This window comes from Sarcophilus harrisii, chromosome 3, assembly GCF_902635505.1.
Source record: "Sarcophilus harrisii chromosome 3, mSarHar1.11, whole genome shotgun sequence".
NCBI lineage: Eukaryota > Metazoa > Chordata > Mammalia > Dasyuromorphia > Dasyuridae > Sarcophilus > Sarcophilus harrisii.
The window spans coordinates 503,024,324-503,042,954 of record NC_045428.1 but is presented as its reverse complement, the minus strand read 5'-3'; the positions used below and the strand labels follow the sequence as shown (position 1 = coordinate 503,042,954).

At 42.7% G+C, this 18,631-nt stretch overlaps 1 protein-coding gene across 1 annotated transcript in view; it reads right to left on the bottom strand.

Annotated features, from left to right (window-relative positions):
* Positions 1 to 18,631, bottom strand: part of PDE2A (phosphodiesterase 2A) — a 177,208-nt gene that overhangs the window by 6,601 nt on the left and 151,976 nt on the right. The window contains exons 15-28 of the mRNA XM_031961505.1: positions 17,982 to 18,021; positions 17,788 to 17,851; positions 15,719 to 15,791; positions 15,387 to 15,564; positions 15,097 to 15,209; positions 11,000 to 11,077; positions 6,717 to 6,839; positions 6,161 to 6,231; positions 5,685 to 5,807; positions 4,760 to 4,847; positions 4,425 to 4,472; positions 2,434 to 2,508; positions 2,065 to 2,164; positions 436 to 548 (exon numbers count right to left, since the gene is read on the bottom strand). Of these exons, the coding sequence (XP_031817365.1) occupies positions 436 to 548; positions 2,065 to 2,164; positions 2,434 to 2,508; positions 4,425 to 4,472; positions 4,760 to 4,847; positions 5,685 to 5,807; positions 6,161 to 6,231; positions 6,717 to 6,839; positions 11,000 to 11,077; positions 15,097 to 15,209; positions 15,387 to 15,564; positions 15,719 to 15,791; positions 17,788 to 17,851; positions 17,982 to 18,021 (1,287 nt within the window). The remainder of the gene's footprint in view (positions 1 to 435; positions 549 to 2,064; positions 2,165 to 2,433; positions 2,509 to 4,424; positions 4,473 to 4,759; positions 4,848 to 5,684; positions 5,808 to 6,160; positions 6,232 to 6,716; positions 6,840 to 10,999; positions 11,078 to 15,096; positions 15,210 to 15,386; positions 15,565 to 15,718; positions 15,792 to 17,787; positions 17,852 to 17,981; positions 18,022 to 18,631) is intronic.

The window sequence follows — 18,631 nt, the reverse complement described above, 5'->3', positions numbered from 1 at the left end:
TATTTCAGCTTTCTCTGATTCTCTGTCAAGACGGGGAGCTCTCCAAGGATGGGAGGCATCTCTTACCAGTCTGTCTTTCCCATATCACAGCACACCCCATGGCCCTGTCCATGGTAGAGGTTAACAGCTCTTTTTTCTTTTGTAATAGAAGTGATCTTCCATATTCACTACTGATGGCCTTCCTCTGATGTTTGGTTGACATGATAGTATCCTTCCCACTGCAGTCCCAGCTTTTCTGGCAGAAATCCACCGGCCCTTCAAGCTCTAACTCAGATGCTCTGTCTGCTCTAAAGGATCACACCTCTCATCTCCGAGTGGCAAAGCCCAGCACGGAGAGCAGAGCCATCTGAATGAGATCCCTTCTCAAGGCCAGGGTACTGAGCTGCAGGATGCAAACATGCTGCCTCCTGGGAAAGGGGGAGAAGGGGCACTCACTGCAATCTTCCGCGTGGTCTTCCAGCCCTTGGTCTGATCGGAGAGGTCACAAGAAGTCATGAGCAGGCATAGCAGGAGGCTGTGGTGGTGTTTATTCTTTGAGTCATAACCCACTGTGGGTAGAAAATGGAAGAGAGACAGTTATTGGGGGGAATTCCCTGGAGGGGAAGGCATGAAGCCTCTCTAAAATTAAAATTTAAAAAAATCTCCTTTGCATCCAAGGAACAAAGCCTTGTCTACTTTCTTATAAAGGACCACTTCTGTAGACATGTAGGTGTTCACATCACCTGGTAGTCACAGACTAGTGCTTTGTCCTTATACACAGATATCCCCACTCTAGCCTCAGAGGACTTTTATCCTGCTGAAGCAGGCAAGTCCAGGTTATGACAGGTCTTAGCAAGCTGGACAGGCTTCTGGGACTGAGACCGAGATGAACAGTGTGACATGTCCTTCATCCCAAGGCTTATCATCAGGGAGATGAGAAGGGAGGGGATGTTTCTGGTCATAGCAGCTCATCATTCCCTCTCATGCTACTGAGGGGGAAACTGAAGCTCAGAGGTATCAAACAACTTGCCCAACATCAACACAAGAAATGTGTCAGAAGTGGAATTTGGACCCAGATCTTCAGATTCAAAACCTATCACAATTTCCACTATACTCCATTGCTTCCAGGTGATTAAAACTGCCCCATTTCCTTTTTGTTCCATCATGAGCTCTGTCACCTGAAGGATGAGTCAATTTTGTGGGTAAAGGACAAAGCCATCAGGAGGGTTCCTAATTGGCCAAGTGAACTCAGAGTCAGAGTAGGAGGTGAGCTCTGACACTGCCTTAATTGGGCTCTGAAGGAAAGCCAAATTTGCAGTTGGCCAAAGTGAGCCTATGAAATAAGACCCAAATTCAAATCCTTCCTCTGACACTCTATGCAGGACCATGGGCTATTAACATCCTCCTTAAATCTCATATACTCATCTATAAAATGAGGGGGTTAGACACTAAGATTCCCCCTTGCAAATGGGGGGGATTTTTCTTGTATGCATTTCTGGTACATCATTCCAAATCTTTCCATCTCTCTCTTCTTTTTTCCTTATTAATTAAGTCAAGAAAATACCCAAGTATGGAGAGCACAGAGGCCATGAAGAAGAGGGAGAGGGGAACAGATGATACTATGCTAAGGACGTCCGGTTACCTAGGTGACTGTATCAGGAGAGGGGAGAAGCTGACAAAGACCTGATAGAGTAAATCTTAGATCCAAGCAGGCCCAGAGGCCAATCTTGAAATGCAGGGGATGGCTAGAGTTGGGATTCAGAGATCAGGCGTCTTTAGAAAGTAGTGAAAAGTAAAAGGACTAGAAAGCAAATGTCTCTTGGGAAAGTGCTAAAAGGAAAAATTGGTGTCTCAGGGGACCAATGATAGGGTTCAGGGGCCTGAGACCCCAAAGCACATCTGTTACAAAGGGTTCTTTTTCCTCACCTACTTTCTCCAGGCCAAATGGATGCTAGCTTCCAAATCATCCGTTAGTTTTTCCTCCATCCCACTTACCACCTCCAACTCTAATACTCACAGAGTTTCTAAGGAGCACAAAGCAAGAGTGGGAAGCACCCCTAACATCTGGGTCTCTGAAAGATATACCTTCAGCCATCTTCTGGAGATCTTTGAAGATGCGCAGATGGTGGGCTAAGTCCGTAGCCAAGATAATGTCTCTCATCAGATCCAGCATCCGCTGGTAGTCCTGTGGTGGCCAGGAGATAGGCACTAGATCACAGTCAACCTCCCTCAGGCCCCTAGATCTCCCATTCTTCACACCCTGTGCCCCAACCCTGCTGCTGCCTTCCTCCCCTTCCTCTTCCCACTCTGAGATTCCCCAATCTCTCTCTCTCTCTCTCTAATTCCCCTGGGCTGACATAACACTTTAAGAGATCCTGTTCAAACACACACACACACACACACACACACACACACACACACACCCTAGGACTGAATATCTTTTTCAGAAATTACCTTCCGGGAGAAATGATCAAAGATGTTGCAACCTTGAGTGTTGAGGATGGCGATCGCCTGAGCAAAGTGATGTCTCTGTGGAGAAAAAGAGGTAGGCATGGGGTCCTGTGTAAGTATCCATCTAGATGTTTTTGTCCCATTGTCCTCCTCCTTCCCCCTCCCAACATGAGATGCTGAGACTCATTCTAGCCAAAGAAATATGAGTTGCTAGCACTGGGTTGGTCTGGCTACTAAGACAACTGGGAAAATGATATTTGGTGAATGATGGACAAGAAAAAGAAAAAATCAGACTGACCCACAGGATCTCTTAAAGTGTTATGTCAGCCCAGGGGAATTGTGCATAAGGAAAGAGAGGAAACAGGAGTACATGGAAGCCTAAGGAGCTCTGGTTTGAGGGGCAGGAGACCTGAGTTCAAATCCTGACTCCCCTACTTTAAATTTGTCTGACTGGATCATTAAATATTGTCCCCATTTATCACTCAAGAAAGCGTATCTCACCCTCAGAAATAAATGTACTTCTTCCACCCTCTCAGTGATGTCTGAATTTCTCAGAATCTCCAAACTACGAGGAACACTTGTTAACTATTTCCTTCATATTCTGGAGTGTGAGTGGAGACCCCCATTCTGAAATCTGCCTCTGTGGAGCCTTAGCACATCATCTAACCTCCCTAGCCTTCATTTTCCTTACCTATAAAATGAGGGGCTTGGACTCTGGACCTCTGAGGTCCCTTCCAGTCTAGCCCTGTGGGACTCAGGTTAATTATTAGTGGTCATCCAAGCTTCACACTCTCTATGATTTGAGAATCTACTCCCTCCCAAGAAGTCTATTCCATTCTCTTCATCTGACCCATGGGGAAACCGAAGCATTGAGAGGTTACAGCTTGCAGAGTTTGAAAACAGCAGGCTTGATTCAGCTTCCCACTCCCCTGAAAGTTGGTTGGTACAAAGTACAATGTTCTGTACTTTATTTTGTACTTTGTATACTTTAATAAATACTTTGTATTTATTCTGTACATTATGCTGCCTTCCATCTATTCTAACTTCCTTCCCATTGTTCAGAGGTAGAACAGACTACATGAAGTCCTCCAAGTCTCTTTTGGTCTGAAATCAATTGTGGGGCAGTCACATAGCATACAGGAAAAAGCAATGCATTCAAGTCCTGACCCTGACCCTGACTAGATGATTTTGGGTTGATCACTGATATTCTCTGGGTCCCAAGTCTGTTTCCTTACTAGTAGGAGAAAGAAAGGGGAAAAGGAAAGGGAAGGAGAAAGGTGAGATGTCATTTGGAAAAAAACAGTTAAAAAAGAAATAAAACTATCAATTAAACATTTCTGTTTTGTTTTCAGATACAACTGTGATTAGATGATTCGTCCAGAGTCATACAACTAGTGATAAGTGTTTGAATCCAGTTTTGAACTCAGGTCCTCTGGATCACAGGGTCAATGCTCTGTCCACTGCATCATCCAGCTGCCCCAATAAAATAGGGGAATGGACTCTAAAGAGCTTTTCTAGCTCTAAAAATATCGTATAATATTCTCAAAGTCTATTTTTCAGGGAGATATGAATGAGGCTTATTCTGTAAACTTTCTCCCTGGGTGCTCAGTTGGTTGGGGGGTAGAGGTGTGAGGAAGAAGAGAGAGATGGAGAAGGAAGTAGAGAACAACCCATGGCTCTCTTGCACTAGCTGTGAAAATAAAGAGAAAGAGGAAAGGTTGCAAGTACTGGCTCCCTATGAGTTTTATGCCAGCTCTGAGGAGAAGTCCGTGGGGACAGGCAGGGAAAAAGCAGCATGTGGAAGGGAAAGGAGCTCAATCTTGGAAGCAGAGGATCTGGGTTCAAGTATCAGTCTTCCCACTGAGGCTCTGGACTTCCACTTTCTGGATTTGTTTCCTCTTTTCTAATGTGGGGATGATCATACGTACGTCACCTACCTCATAGAGCTGTTGGGAGGAAAGCAACTGGCAAGGAAGTCATTTTTATAATATTACCTCCATGACGGAGCCTTCGGAGCTGTACAACGCGGCCAACACAGATTTCTGAAAAATACCCCAGGGGATCTGGCTGTTAGCCCCAGCCCTAGAGCAGCCACATCTCTATCTCCCAGGACAAGCCTTTTCCTGCACTACCCACCTGGCCCCAGAAACGTCCTTCCCATTACCCTCTTCAAGTCTCAAGCTGGGCTGGTCACCTGTCTCCCACAGCCAGCACCCTCTCCTCCAGGAACCCTGCCCTGAGAAGCCTCTGGGCTTCTACCCCATGACAAAGCTAACCCCTTTGTGTTCCTCAGGGGAAGGACTGAAGCCCCAAGGGTCCAGAGGCTCACCGAAGCCACCTGAAAGGAATTGTTGGTGCCTCTGTGGTCCAGGTCATGGCACATGCAGGAGACAAACAAGGCGAAGATCTCGATGTCACTGAGGCAGGAGAAGAAACTCTCAGAGGGAAGCCCATGCAGCCTCCTCTCTGCCCCTCCCACTCTCTAAGGAAAGGGGAAGGGGAAGTCTGACAGGATAGAGCCTTCATAAAGCCCCTTCTTTAGTCTTTCAAGACCCTGCCTTCTGCAGGAAGTTCCCTCTGAACCTTCCAGGTGAGAGAGTTTTCAGCTGCATTATCAACATCTTTTCCATTTCTTTCTTAAGCCTAGACAAGTGATACCAAATTCAGATAGAAAAAGTCCATTCATAAGGACTCTGTAGGCTGCAGACTGGCTTAGTTTTACAATGCATATACCTGTGTTTTATTATATTTTTATTTACTTTGTTAATATTTCCTAATTGCATTCTACTCTAGTTCCAGCATGCTTCGTCTTTGATATCTATGACCTTGACAATCAACAAACACTAAATGGAGAGCTGATCTCCAAGGTATTAATGCTCACAGTGGAAAATAAGGGATTGAGTAGGAGGGTAGAAGCTGGCCCTGTTCTACCCCTGCCACTAACTGTCTGACTTTGGTTCCTAGATGGCTCTCGATTTCTTCATCTGTAAAACCGAACTAGATTATAAACTAAATTTCTCTCCTGCTCAAGCATTCTGAATCAGAGAGTTTGACTTCCGGTCTATGCTCTGTCTCTCTCTCTCTCTCTCTCTCTCTCTCTCTCTCTCTCTCTCTCTCTCTATATATATATATATATATATATATATATATATCCATGGGTGAAGTGCTTTACCCTTACTGAGCCTCAGTTCCCTCAAATGAATTGGGGGGCTCTGGAAGAGAAACTTATGGCCCTGGGGGCTGGAACCACTCACTCCAGATATTTGGACAGCTCCAGATTCTTATAGAGCAGGTAGCAAAAGTGGGAGACAGAGAAGGCGTGCATCCAGTTATGATAGGGAGGGTCTCTGTAGCCTTTCTTCACCATCAGGCAGAACCTATATAGGAACAAGGCACCAGAAGGGGCTCAGCATTATTTACCTACCTTTAGGAAAATTTCCCTATCCTGTTCCCATTCCATCCTCACTCTACAGACTTCCTGAGGGCAGTAGATATAACTTCCCCCTCACAATAGGGATTCCCAAGGGCAGGGGCCACTTCATACCCCACAATAGAAGCTCCCAAGGGCAGGGGTCACCTCATCTCTCAAGGGCAAGGGCCACATCACCCTTCACACTAAGGGCTCCCAAAGACAGGAAGTCTCTCCTCCTCTAGACAGAAGCTCCCTAAGGACAAGGGCCAAATCTCCCTTCCACCCCCACGTGGGGAATCAGTGGACCAGAGCACACACCGGACCAGTGTCTGTCGGTCAATCTTGTAGTTGTTGATAAAGTTCATATCTTGGAGCATACTCAGGATGGCCTGGAGAGTAAAGAGGTAGGTCAGCAGGCTGACAACATCCCGCCCCCTTCCCACTACTCTTTCCCCAGACCCAACAGAACTGGATTAGATATCTGAAACCACATTTAGTCCCATATCTTTCTCCCCACTCTCCCAGTGAAGGAATCCCTCTATAGCCTCTCCAACTATGGCTCTCCAGACTCTGTACAAACCTTCTAATACCAGAGTATCTCCCAAGTCAACTAAGACCATTGTGAAATAGCTCTAATTGTTAGGAAGTTCTTTCTTCCATGATGATGAAATGTGCCTACCTATTTTTATCATTTTCCCTTTTGGTTAGTCCTATTTTTTTCCTCTGGATCCTGGAGCAAAGCTATTCCCAGTGTCCCAGGACAACCCTTCCATGACCCATTTATCTAAACCAAGTCCCTCCTGTTACACATCTTCTACTCCTGTGGCAGACTGGGAACGCCCATAAACTGGGCCTAAAGGAGAGGTGAGCTCACCATGGAGGTGTCATCCTCAGGGAGAGAACGTGGGGTGTAGGTGAAACTGGCAAAGTTGGAATCAATGGCAGACACAGGCTGGATCCCGTCTCCGAGGAGTTTGTTGTACTCATCATCTGAGACCTAAGAGAGACGGAGTTTAGGGCATGAAGGACCCCTTTTCTCATCCATCACATCATCACTCAACTGTGCTGGTTACCATAATGTAAAAACATCTTCCTTCCTCCATAAAAACACCCCAGCCAACCTCAAGTAAGGAACAGTAATGTTCTTTGAGCAGAGAAACCTGGATTTGGAACTCAGTTACCTATGTTACCTATATCTAAAAAATTTTGTCTCATGAGGCTCATTGGTGAATGAACCTAACTGAACAAACTAGTTAAGTGAGCCTAATTAAAGTTTTTCAAATGTAGATATAATAAAAACCAAAGAGATTAATATCTTTTTTAAGAGCTGTACCTCGGTTTTCCCACCTGTAAAAGGGGAATGATAACCCCTGCTATATGGAAGAATGGAATGAATATTGCATTTGGTTTCAAAAATATTATTACTTATGTATCTCTTAAACAACCTCCCTCCATCCCAACCACTGCCCTTTAGTTTCCTCATGAGGATATACAAGTAAATCTTTAAGGTTCCTTCTGATTACAAATCCCATAAAATGAAGTTAACAAGTTTGCCTAATGGTTATATGGAAGTTTGAGTGTAATAGCCAGAAGACTTCATGATTTGTCAAACTCTTCCTGGAATCACTAATTTCCTTCAAAACTCAGTTCCAACATCACCTTCTGTTGTTGTTCATGGAGGTGGTGGTAGAGGTAATATTCAGTTATACCTGATTCTTCTTGAACCGATTTTGGGGTTTTCTTAGCAAAGATACGGGTTGGCCATTTCCTTCTCTAGCTCATGACGCTTCCTATATGAAGCCTTTTCTTGTCTCCCTGGCTACTGGTATCTCCCCCTCACCAAAAAACTCACAAATTAGTTTGTATTTATTTTGGATGTATGTATGTGAACATGTTGTCTTCTCCAAAAGAATGGAACCTCTCTGAAGGCAGAAACTGTTTTATTTTTGTCTTGGTATTCCTAACACCTAGTAAAATGCCTAGCATATAGTAAATGCTTAATAAATATTTGTTAACTGAGTGAGTGAGCCAAAGGTGGTAGAATAGAGAGAGACTAATCCAGTCCATCCAAGTTGGTTAATTTCAAATTTGAGGGGATGAAATGGGGCTAAAGAGATCCTTTATTAGAGATAAAATCTAAAAAAATAAAATTAAGGGGTGAGCAAGGAATGTGCTTGGAGAATAGGAAAGGGAAAGGTTGAATGGCATAAATCATCTGCCATGAGAGGCAAGAAAAAACTTTTACAATGGAGGGAAGAGACAGAAGAGGGGAAAAGTGAATAAGCTTTACTCTCATTAGAATTGGCTCAAAGAAGAAACAATACATTCAAATTGATTTGGAAATCTCTCTGCATGGAAAGTAGAAGAGGAAGGGGATTTGAGAGGAAGGTAGTAAAGAAAGGGCACATTGTGGGAGAGGGTGTCAATAGCAAAATACTTTTGAGGAAAGTCAGGGTGAAAGGAGAGAGAGAATTGAATAAATAAATAGGGAGGAAAGAGTCATCAATAGTAATTGTGAAAAGAATTTTAAAACCAATTTCTTTGATGAAGGCCTCATTTCTGAAATGTATAGGGAACTGGATCAAATTAATTTTTTTAAAAAGCTATTTCCTAATTGATAAATGATCAAAAGATATGAATTATGCCCAAAGGGCTATAAAATCATACATATCCTTTGACCTAACTAGATCACCACCAGAAATGAATTCCAGAAAGAGATTTTTTTTTAAAAAAGGAAAAGGACCTATAAGTACAAAAATATTTATAGCAGTTATTTCCTCAGGGCAAAAAATTAGAAATGGAGCCATTCAGTTGGAGAATTGATGAATAAATTATGGTATGTGATTATGATGAAATACTATTGTTCTATAGGAATAATGAGCAAGATGCTCTCAGAAAAGGAAAGTACTCCATGAATTCAAGCAAAGTGAAATGTACTGTGTACAAAGTAATAGCAATTTTGTGGGATGATCAGCTGTGAATGACTTTGCTGTTCTCAGTAATACAATGATAATAAGACTACTCTGAAGGACTTATGATGAAAATGCTATCCAAATCCAGAGAAGAAACTGACTGTATCTGAATACAGATGAAACATACTTTTTTTTACTTTATTTTTCTTGAGAGTTTTTTTTTGGGGGGGTAGAGATCTATGTTTTCTTTTGCAATATGACTGTTATGGAAATGTTTTATATAACTTCGCATGTGCCTTCTCAATGAGGATGGAGGGATGGCGAGGAAAACAGAGAATCTGAAATTCAAAGTTTTAAGAGCAAATGTAAAAAAAAAGTTCTACATGTAACTAGGGAAAATAAAAATATAAACATTTTTAAAAAAGAGGTCTTTCATTCTACTTGGAGATGGGGACTAGGAGCCAAACTTTTTGTGGCTACGAAAGGATCAAGACGGGAGAAATTGTACCTGCATAGAACAACTGAGAAAACCTATCATCATAAAATCACGTGATTTTATGGTGAAAATAACTTTTAAAAAGAGCATTATCACCTACTTTGCTGCTGCACCCTAAGGATCATAGGACTTTTCCATCTAACTTGGAGCTGAAACCTTCCATACTTGTTTGCCTCTCCCACTAGAAGGTGAGCTCCTTGAGGACAGGGATGTGCCCAGGGCTCTGCACATAGTAAGTGCTCAGAAATGTTTCACAATCAGGAATAGAGATGAGGGTGCAGATGTCAGACTAGGATGTGGAGATACAATGGCAGGAGCAAGAGAAAGGCAGGTGGTTGGAAATCAGGAACAGCAAGTCATTGACTTAGCATTTCAAAGTCTGAAGGGATCTTAGAGACCATCCAGTTCAAACTCCTAATTTTACAGATAAGGAAGGGCTCATAAAAGTCACACAACCAGTAATTGTCTGAGACAGGATTTGAACTCACATTTTTCTGACTCTGGGCCAGTACTTCTATCCACTGTTCCCTAGATCTCTAAGCCCAGGGGGACAGACAGGCTCAGGGTCTGAACATCCTGGGGTTTGGGGGTCTTGGACTGGTGTTTAAAACAGGGAATTTAAGTAAAAAAATGAAAAGTGAAAGACCTAGAATCAAAGGAAAGGTTTCTTAAATTGGCTCAGAGAGGAAGAATTGGTACTCTGAAAGGTACAGCCTAAGGTACAGGGCAGTTCCCTTCACTGTCCTTCCTCTGCTTTTTATTGTAAGCAAAGATGCTGTCCTTCTTCCCTCCCTTAAACTAGAACAGATATGTGAGACAAAGTGTCTGTCATTACAATGCTAGGGTTTTTGACAGTAGGGAGAGGGTGAAAGAAGACTGAGAAGGAATACTAATGTAAAAATAAATCAGTAAATCTATAGCTACATTACCCCACCCAAAAGTACAAGATATATTTTCCCCTTTAAGATGCTCTCATTTGCCAACGCTCCTTAAATTGTGGATTACAACCCCATATGGGATTGCTTAACTAAATGCCAGGAGAGAATTAAATTCAGGTTTAATAATCAAAATTATGATTTATTATCAGTATTATCAGTGTTTGATGTGTATTCCTATTTTATAAACTTATATGTCTGGGGTCATGTAAAAATTTCTCAAGCAAAAAGGGGTCATGAGTAGAAAAAAGTTTAAGAAGCCTTGCTCTAGCTGAGTCCTTTTGCCCAGAATCTCAGGGTCAGAAGTGACTGCTAGAGAATCTAGGCTAAGCTTTACCCAAAGAGGAATCCCTCTTACAATATCCCCTACAAGTAGGCTTCAGTTTCTGCTTAAAGAGTTCATTACTTCCCAGGACAAGCTTTTGCACTTTTGGACAGCTCTGATCATTAGAAAGTATACATAAATAAATAGATATAATAAGCCTGATATATTAAAAAATAAAGATCTAATTAAATCTAAACAAATCATCAGTCCATATAAGGCTTGCCCTCCCCAAACATGAAACTTAAGCAGCTCTACCCGTCCATCCACATAATGGTATTCCATTATATACAGTGGCTTTCTTGTTCAGTCCTCCCACAGGTTGCACTGTTCTCCTCAAACATCAAGCTGAACTGACTGTCCTGCCTTCAACTTGGACCTCTCCCAGTGTAGCCCTTTACTCTTTAAGCTGTGCGAGAGGCCGGCTCCTCCCCTTTTTGCTCTCAGTCCTTCATCTGAAGGTGGTAGATGAGGGGATGGGGAAGACCTTACCTTCATGTGATACATCATCATCTCATTGGCCAAGTGGCTCCGATACTGGGCTTCATTCACTTTCTTGTATAGGAGAGACTGAGGAGAGAAGAGGAAGCATGTAATGGAGAATTAAAGAAGAGTCAGCACCCAACCCATCCTTTTCTCCACAACAGCTAGCTATGAAAGAGAGCCTCGTTTGGAGTCAGGAGTCCTGGATTTATGTCCCAACTTGGACAACTCCTGGGTCCCCAGAGTGGGGATAGCAAGTCACCCACTCTGCCACCCATTTCATCTGTAAAATGGAGCTAATAATAGCATCATATGGTTGTTGTGAGGATCAAATGAGCCAACATATGCAAAGCACTTTACAAATTTTATGAAGAGCTATTTAAACACAGATATTATTATTATTACTATCTGTCTCACAGTGTTACCAAGAGAGGGAAGTACTTTATAAACACTAAATAAATAGGAATTATTATTATCATTCCCATCCCATCTGGCTTGTTTAAGAGTAAAGAAAGATCAAAAAATACATTAATCCAGGATTTTTTGCTCAGAACATCCTCATGTTCACTTCCTCCTGTTCCTTTCCAGGCTCTTAATTAAGTCACAAAATCCTTTCTCACCCCACTCCTTTGTATTTTATTCCCACCAATACTTGGGAGGGGGTGGGAGGAAGGAGATTTGGGTAGTTCTATTGAAAGGGGAGGCAGGGGACCAGGTGTCTGAACTCCAGCCAACAGCTGTCTCCATGCACTGATACTCTCTTAGGGCTTTCACCCAAGAGGCTGGCCTGGTGGCAGTGTGATTGGGGATGGGGAGTTGGGAGGGGGGTTGGGAGCCTTAGGGAGAAGGGATACAGAAGTCCTCAGATGGTGCTTCCTGATATTGTCTCTCCTACAGCCCAAGGAGACAGTCAAAGCAGGGAATGAGTACAGAATCAGAGAGACGGGAGGGTTATTTATTTTTTTGCTGAGGCAATTGGAGTGAAGTGACTTGCCTAGGGTCACACAGAAATGTTAAGTGTCTGAGACGAGATTTAAATGCAGATCCTCCTGACTTCAAGGGCTGGTGCTCTATCCACTGCACCACCTAGCTGTCCCACTTCAAACTTGTGTAGGGGAATATATAATACACATTTATATCTTTGTGTGTATACATAATACATATATATATATATATACTTATATATGCCCATTTATGTATATATGTGGGAATACAGATGATAGAAAAAACAAAAGATATCAATAATAACCTATTTCTCAAAAAAAAGAGGCTGAGACTGATGATCTGTGCCTATGATTTCTGCAACTATGGAAGCTAAAGTTGATGGCTCTTTTGAGCTCAAGAACTTTGAGGTACAATAGTGGGGCCAAAGCCAAATGGATGTTCATAGTAAGTCTGGCACTCAAATGGCGAGACTCTTGGCAGTAGGGGGCTACCAGGCTCAGGTTGGAAACAGCAGGTTCAGGTTTTCAAGATGATCAACAAGGATAGAATCCATGACTGCTCATTGAAATTCTAGCTTGGAAGAAATAGAAAGACTCAATCTTCAAAGCAGGAGTAGAGGGAGGGAAAGAAAGAGGGAAGGAGAGTAAGAGTGGGAAGGTGAGGGAGGAGGAGGGAGAAAGAGGAAGAGAAAGGGAGGGAGAGAAAGAGAGAGGAAGGGAAGGAAAGAGAAAGGGATGGAAGGAAAGGTAGAGAGAGAAAAGGAGGAAAAGGATAATGTGAAGGAAGAAGAGAAGATGGAGAGACAGTAAGAGACAGAAAAAGAGAGACAGACAGAGACAGAGAGAGAGACACACACACAGAGAGAGACAGACATATACACAGAGAGAGAGAAAGAGTGAAGACAGAGAGAAAGAGAAACTGGCCTGAGATGGCAGCTGAATGAGGAGGCTGCTTGTCAAGGCTATGCTGGTACAGCCTTTAATAGATGGCTCTCCAAAAAAGTCAACATAAATTCAATCTGAATTATTGACATTTTCTCCCTCACTTTCTTATGTCTAGAAAATCAATAATATAATAAATCAAGCCTTTATTTATAGTATTTGCCCATATGTGAGATGTAAAAACTCCGAATGAAAATTTAACAATCAACCCTCTGGAGCTCCTTCAAGCTGGCCCCAACACAATGTGCTTCTAATTCTGCCTACTGGAACAAATCCTTCTTCCACATGATCACTCTTTGAAAATGGCAAAGACAGATGTCACGTCCTACTACTCCAAGGCTTCTCTTCTCTAGGATAAACATTCCCAATTCCTTCAACCAATCCTCAAGTCACATATTTTCCAGTCTCCTTTTCATCCCCCGACATTTTTCTAAGGAAACTATTCAGTTTGTTGATGTCCTTCTTAAAATGTAGCTCCCATCCAATAGTCTACACATGGTCTGATCCAAGCAGAGGATGACACCATCACTTCCCTCTCACTGACCCTAGATGTGCCCTCTCTAATATCATATGAACTTTCCTGGTCCTCAGGTCACAGTATTGAAACCTCCAGATCTTTTTCACAAAAAACAGCCCCCCCCCCAAATGGTTTTCTATCCATACCTCTTTCCCTAGTGAGATTTAACTTGGGTTCAACTTGTCTAACTTTATCCTCTTGAATAATAGAGCTTTTGCTCTCCTCAAATTCTGTTAACTCCCTATCCATTTTCTTGGAAGAATTTTTTATCTCCCAAATCCTTATTACCTAATAAAGTATTCTTCACACACTGGGAAATTTAATTTATGTTTTTTGATTTACATTCCTCCTCATTCTGCCATTGTGAAGTTGGTTGTTGAATCCAAATGTAGAACATATATTTATCTTAAATAAATTCCATTTTATTAGCAAATATTTACTAAGCCCTAGAGGGATTGCTGTCTGTACTGGTGAAGAGAATGGCCACACTGACATAACCAATCCCTGACACATTTATGGCCATATGACCAGTTCCAAATCCACTTAATTGTACTATTGATTAGACCAAGGTTTCTTAATCTGGGTTTGTAAACTTTATTTTAACAAAATATTTTGATAACTTTTAAAAATGTGATTGTTTTTCTTAGTACTTCTGTGAATTTTATATCCTTGTCTTTGTCAAAGTTCTTTTTCAAATATTAAACAGGACTGAGAGAAGCACAGATCCTTGGAGCACTCTACTAAAAACCTAGCTAAAAGCTGATACCATAACCACTTTCTATGTCCAGCCATATGACCAGTTCCAAATCCACTTAATTGTACTACTGATTAGACCAAGGTTTCTTAACCTAGGGTTTATAAACTTTATTTTAATAAAATATTTTGATAACTTTTTAAATATAATTGTTTTCCCTTGATACTCTGTGTATTTTATATCTATGTCTTTATCAAAGTAATTATTCAAATGTTAAACAGGATTAAACTAAGCACAGATCCTTGGAGCACACTACTAAAGACCTAGCTAAAATCTGATACCATAACCACTTTCTGTGTCCAGCCACATGACCAGTTCCAAATCCATTTAATTGTACTACTGATTAGACTAAAGTTTCTTAACCTGGGGTTTGTAAACTTTTATTTTAATAAAATATTTTGATAATTGTTTTCCTTGGTACTTCTGTGTAATTTATTTTATGCATATACAAGCATTATTGTGCCAAAAGAACTCCTGGTCTGGACTACATTTCTCCAGCTTTGGAGATTGGCATAAGATACTTTATTACACATTGCTAAAATGATCATTATTCTCTTTTCACAAAGAGGAAAGTGGGGCCTTAAGAGAAGTGACTTGTCCAAGATCATACAGAAAGGTCAGTAGCATAATTGGGACTGGTTCATGGGTTTCACTTAATTTAGTGGATAACCTTGGATCCAGGAAAGAAGAGTTAGAGGAGTAGGGATGACACCAGGGTTCCAATCCCACTCTGGGATTACAAAATTACAAAGGACTGGAAGATAAAGTGAAAGGAAGGAAAATAGTTAAGTGCTTGATAAATGCTTATTGATTTGTTGACTTGACCAGAGAAGGGCTGGGTTTCCCCCTTCCCTGGGTCTGAGGGAGAATGAGGGAGGGGGAAAGGAAGACTCAGAACTCAAAGGCACTGGGAATGGGAAGAGTTTTCAGGGCAGGGTTCAGAGCTCACGTGAGCGATGCTGATTCCACAATAGATGGAAAAGGCCGTGGCCAGGTCCTCATCAAACTTGCTGAACCAAGGGCCATTGATCTTGTTCACCAGCTCAGCCACACCGATCACCTCTGGAGAAATGGGTGGAAATGGCGTTGGGTGGGAGACATTCCCGTGTCCTCCTAGCTCCCTACATCCATGGTGCCCCCATGGCTCCCATAGCTCCACCCCTTTGGGGCTGTCTGATCCCTGTGGTCCTCTGAGGGCCCCCACCTCTTGGGCTGTAGGAGTATACAGGGCACATATACCTTGGTTTTCGTTCTTGATAGGGAAGCAGAGTATGTTGCGGGTGCGAAAGCCAGTGCTGTCGTCCACACCTCGGTAGAACAGGGGGTGCGCATAAGCATCTGGGATATTCAGGATCTGGCCAGTGGTGGCCACATGACCTGCGATTCCTTGGTCTGCAGGGATGCGTATCTCATAGGTCTGGGCAACCCAGGACAAGAGGAAATAGGTGAGTGCCAGGATCTATCAGCTAGGAACTACCAGCACCCCTGAAGTCCCCCCCAACTCTGCCACCGAATCTGATTCTCCATCCCTATGTGGTCCCCTCCAAACCCCCATCCCCACAAGCCTTTACCTCATCATCCACAACACCGCCATCAAACACCTTGGCCACCAGCTCATTCTGATCCAAGAGGAACACGGAGCAGCTGGAGGGAGACCAAAGAGTAAGGAAGGTCCCTGATGCTCACACCTGCCCAGGCACTCCTGGGAATAAAGGCTTCGTGAGGTCATGGGGAGGGCTAATTATTGAGAGTGTGTACAGCTCATTGAACTTCCCTCATCACTGATCTCAAATTAGCAATCTCACAGCAAGAGTAGTTAAGCAGCTGAACTATGGGAGCTGGAAGGCAGCAGCTCTGAGAAGTATCCTGATGAAGGGATGAACCCTAATTCCAGGTTAGGGCTGAACAAAAGATCCCACCTCAGGAATCAGGCCTGGATTCCCCATCTGGTTCCTGACCTTAAACCAGCTCTATAGAGACATCCAAGGTTTTCAAGGCAAAGAACTGGAAATTGAGGGGATGCCCATCAATTGGGGAATGACGGAATAAATTGCTGTATGTGATTATGATGAAAGATATTGAAAGAAATGATGAGCAGGATGCTCTCAGAAAAACCTGGAAGGTCCACCATGAACTCAAGAAAAGTAAAACGTATTGCATACAAAATAATAGTAATGTTATTGAAAATGACTTTGCTATTCTCAGCAGTGCAGCGATTCAAGACTGCTCTGAAGGACTTATGATGAAATATACTATCCATATCCAGAGAAGGAACAGATTGTATCTGGATACAGATTACAGCATACTTTTCTAAAAAAATTATTTTTCTTGAGTTTTTTTTGTGGGGAGGAGGATGGAGATCTATGTTTTCTTTTGCAATGTGACTTTTATGGAAATATTTTGCATAACTTCACATATGCCTTCTCAAGGGGACGGCAGTGAGGAGGGAGGAAGAGAGAGAATCTGGAACTCAAAGTTTTAAAAACAAGTTTAAAAAATTATTTTACACACAACTGGGAAAATTTTATATACATATGTATTTGTCTCTCTGTGTATATATATTATATATACATATATACACATACCCATATGTATATAAAGAGCAATGGAGAGGACAAGGGACATCCAAGGGACTATGGCATCAGGATTTCTCTCTCTCAATACTCTCTAAAATCCCTTAATGCCAGAGATCAATCTAAATTCTCCAAGTCATTTGGACCTTCTTGGTCCCCTACTCTACTTGGCCCTCTGGGATCAGTGACTGGACGTCCCTTACTTATTACATTTACCTTTCAGCTGCACTTACCTCTGTCACAAGACACCTTAGAAAACAGACTTGTGGGCTGTAGTATAAGGAGTCAGGGGAAAGATGAGAGTGGATGCCAATTTCAAGTGTCCTGTTGCAAATCTGGCATCCACTCCATCTTTCCCTTGACTCCATACACTGCAGCCCACAAAAGTCTGTTTTCTAAGACTTATTCACAAAGGAAGCAGCAGTGGAGGAAGCCTGCCAATTGCTGGAAGGTTGGGGGTTCTCCACCCACATTCCCACTAGAGAGCAGCATTTTCTCCTCCGGAAAGGGATAGAGAATAAAGAGAATTATCAAATGGAGTTAAGTTTGTGGATTATCCCCGCAAACAACACCCCTCTGGGGTTACACATTCTTCACAAGCTGCCTGAAGCTAGCAAACAAAACCGTTTCCCTGGGAGTGTTTGAAGACTGGCCAAGGGATACTATTGAGAGAAAGAAGAGGAAAAGAGATGGGAAAGAGGAGTTAGAGAAGGATGGGCATCTTGTAGCTACTGCCCAAAGCTGCTGCCCTCCCACCTCCTTCCCTCTGCCACCCCAACCTCTCTGTTAGAAGAACATGCCTTACTAAGTCACTGAATTTCTCTGAATCTCAGTTTCCTGCTCTGTAAAAGGAAGAAGTTGGATTTATCTTGAACTTTAAAAAAATGTTTTAATAACGGTATTTTAACATAACTGGTTTCCTTTGCAATCTCATGTATTTTATTTTATGCATTTAGAAACCTGTTTCTGAGAATGAGTTCATGGGCTAAGAACCCCTGGTCTATCTCCAGTGACCCTAATGCATCTCCAGGAAGGACCCGTCCCTTCCCCTGGACCGGTTCACTCACATCTCTGCGTTGCTGAGGTTCCGGGCTTCTGTGATGATTTCTTGGAGCAGGACAGAGACATCATCTGAGGGGTGCAGATTCACAATGAGACGCTGTTCTCCAAGGAAACCCAAGCTGGGCTTCTGTCCCTCCTGAAGCCTCCCCACCCCCAGCTCCGTCCCTGCCCACGCCTAAAGCCGATGGAAGAGACTTACCTAAGTGTGTGAAGAGGTTCTTTGCCACTTGGAGAAGAGCCTAGAAAGGGGTGAATAGGGAATGGGGGCAAAACCCGGAGATTTCAGTCTCCACTAACCCCCAGCTTCTAAATCAGCCGCTCCACAAAGCCCTCAACCACCCCAACAAGGCTTCCTCCTTCTTCCCTGTCAGCCTTCAGGCCTTTGGGTCTGGGAGAGGCAGCCTAGCCTCTGATGTAATAATGATGTATATTATATAGAGGAATGATAATATGTAACATTATATAATTACATTGTATATTATGTAATTGTGATTAATATACAATGTAACATAATACCAGTATTTATTAGTACTTTAAGTCTGCAAAGTATTTTGTAAATATCATCTCATGTTTATAAATATTTTTAATAAATATCATCATCAAATGTCATCACAAGTTGGGAGTCTTAACTCCTTTTACAAATGAAGAAACTGAAAGCGGCCCGTTACACGTCCGGCAAGTGCCTGAAGCGGAATCTGGGCGCAAATCTTCCTCCCGCTTAGGGGAAGGAGGCGCTCGTCCCGATCTAGCCTCCGCTTGCCGCGCGCCCGCGCCGAGACCCTTCCCTTGCCCTGCAAAGGGGCCGCCGGAGCCGCCGATCCCAGAGCCTCCCTGCGCGCCGGCCCCTGT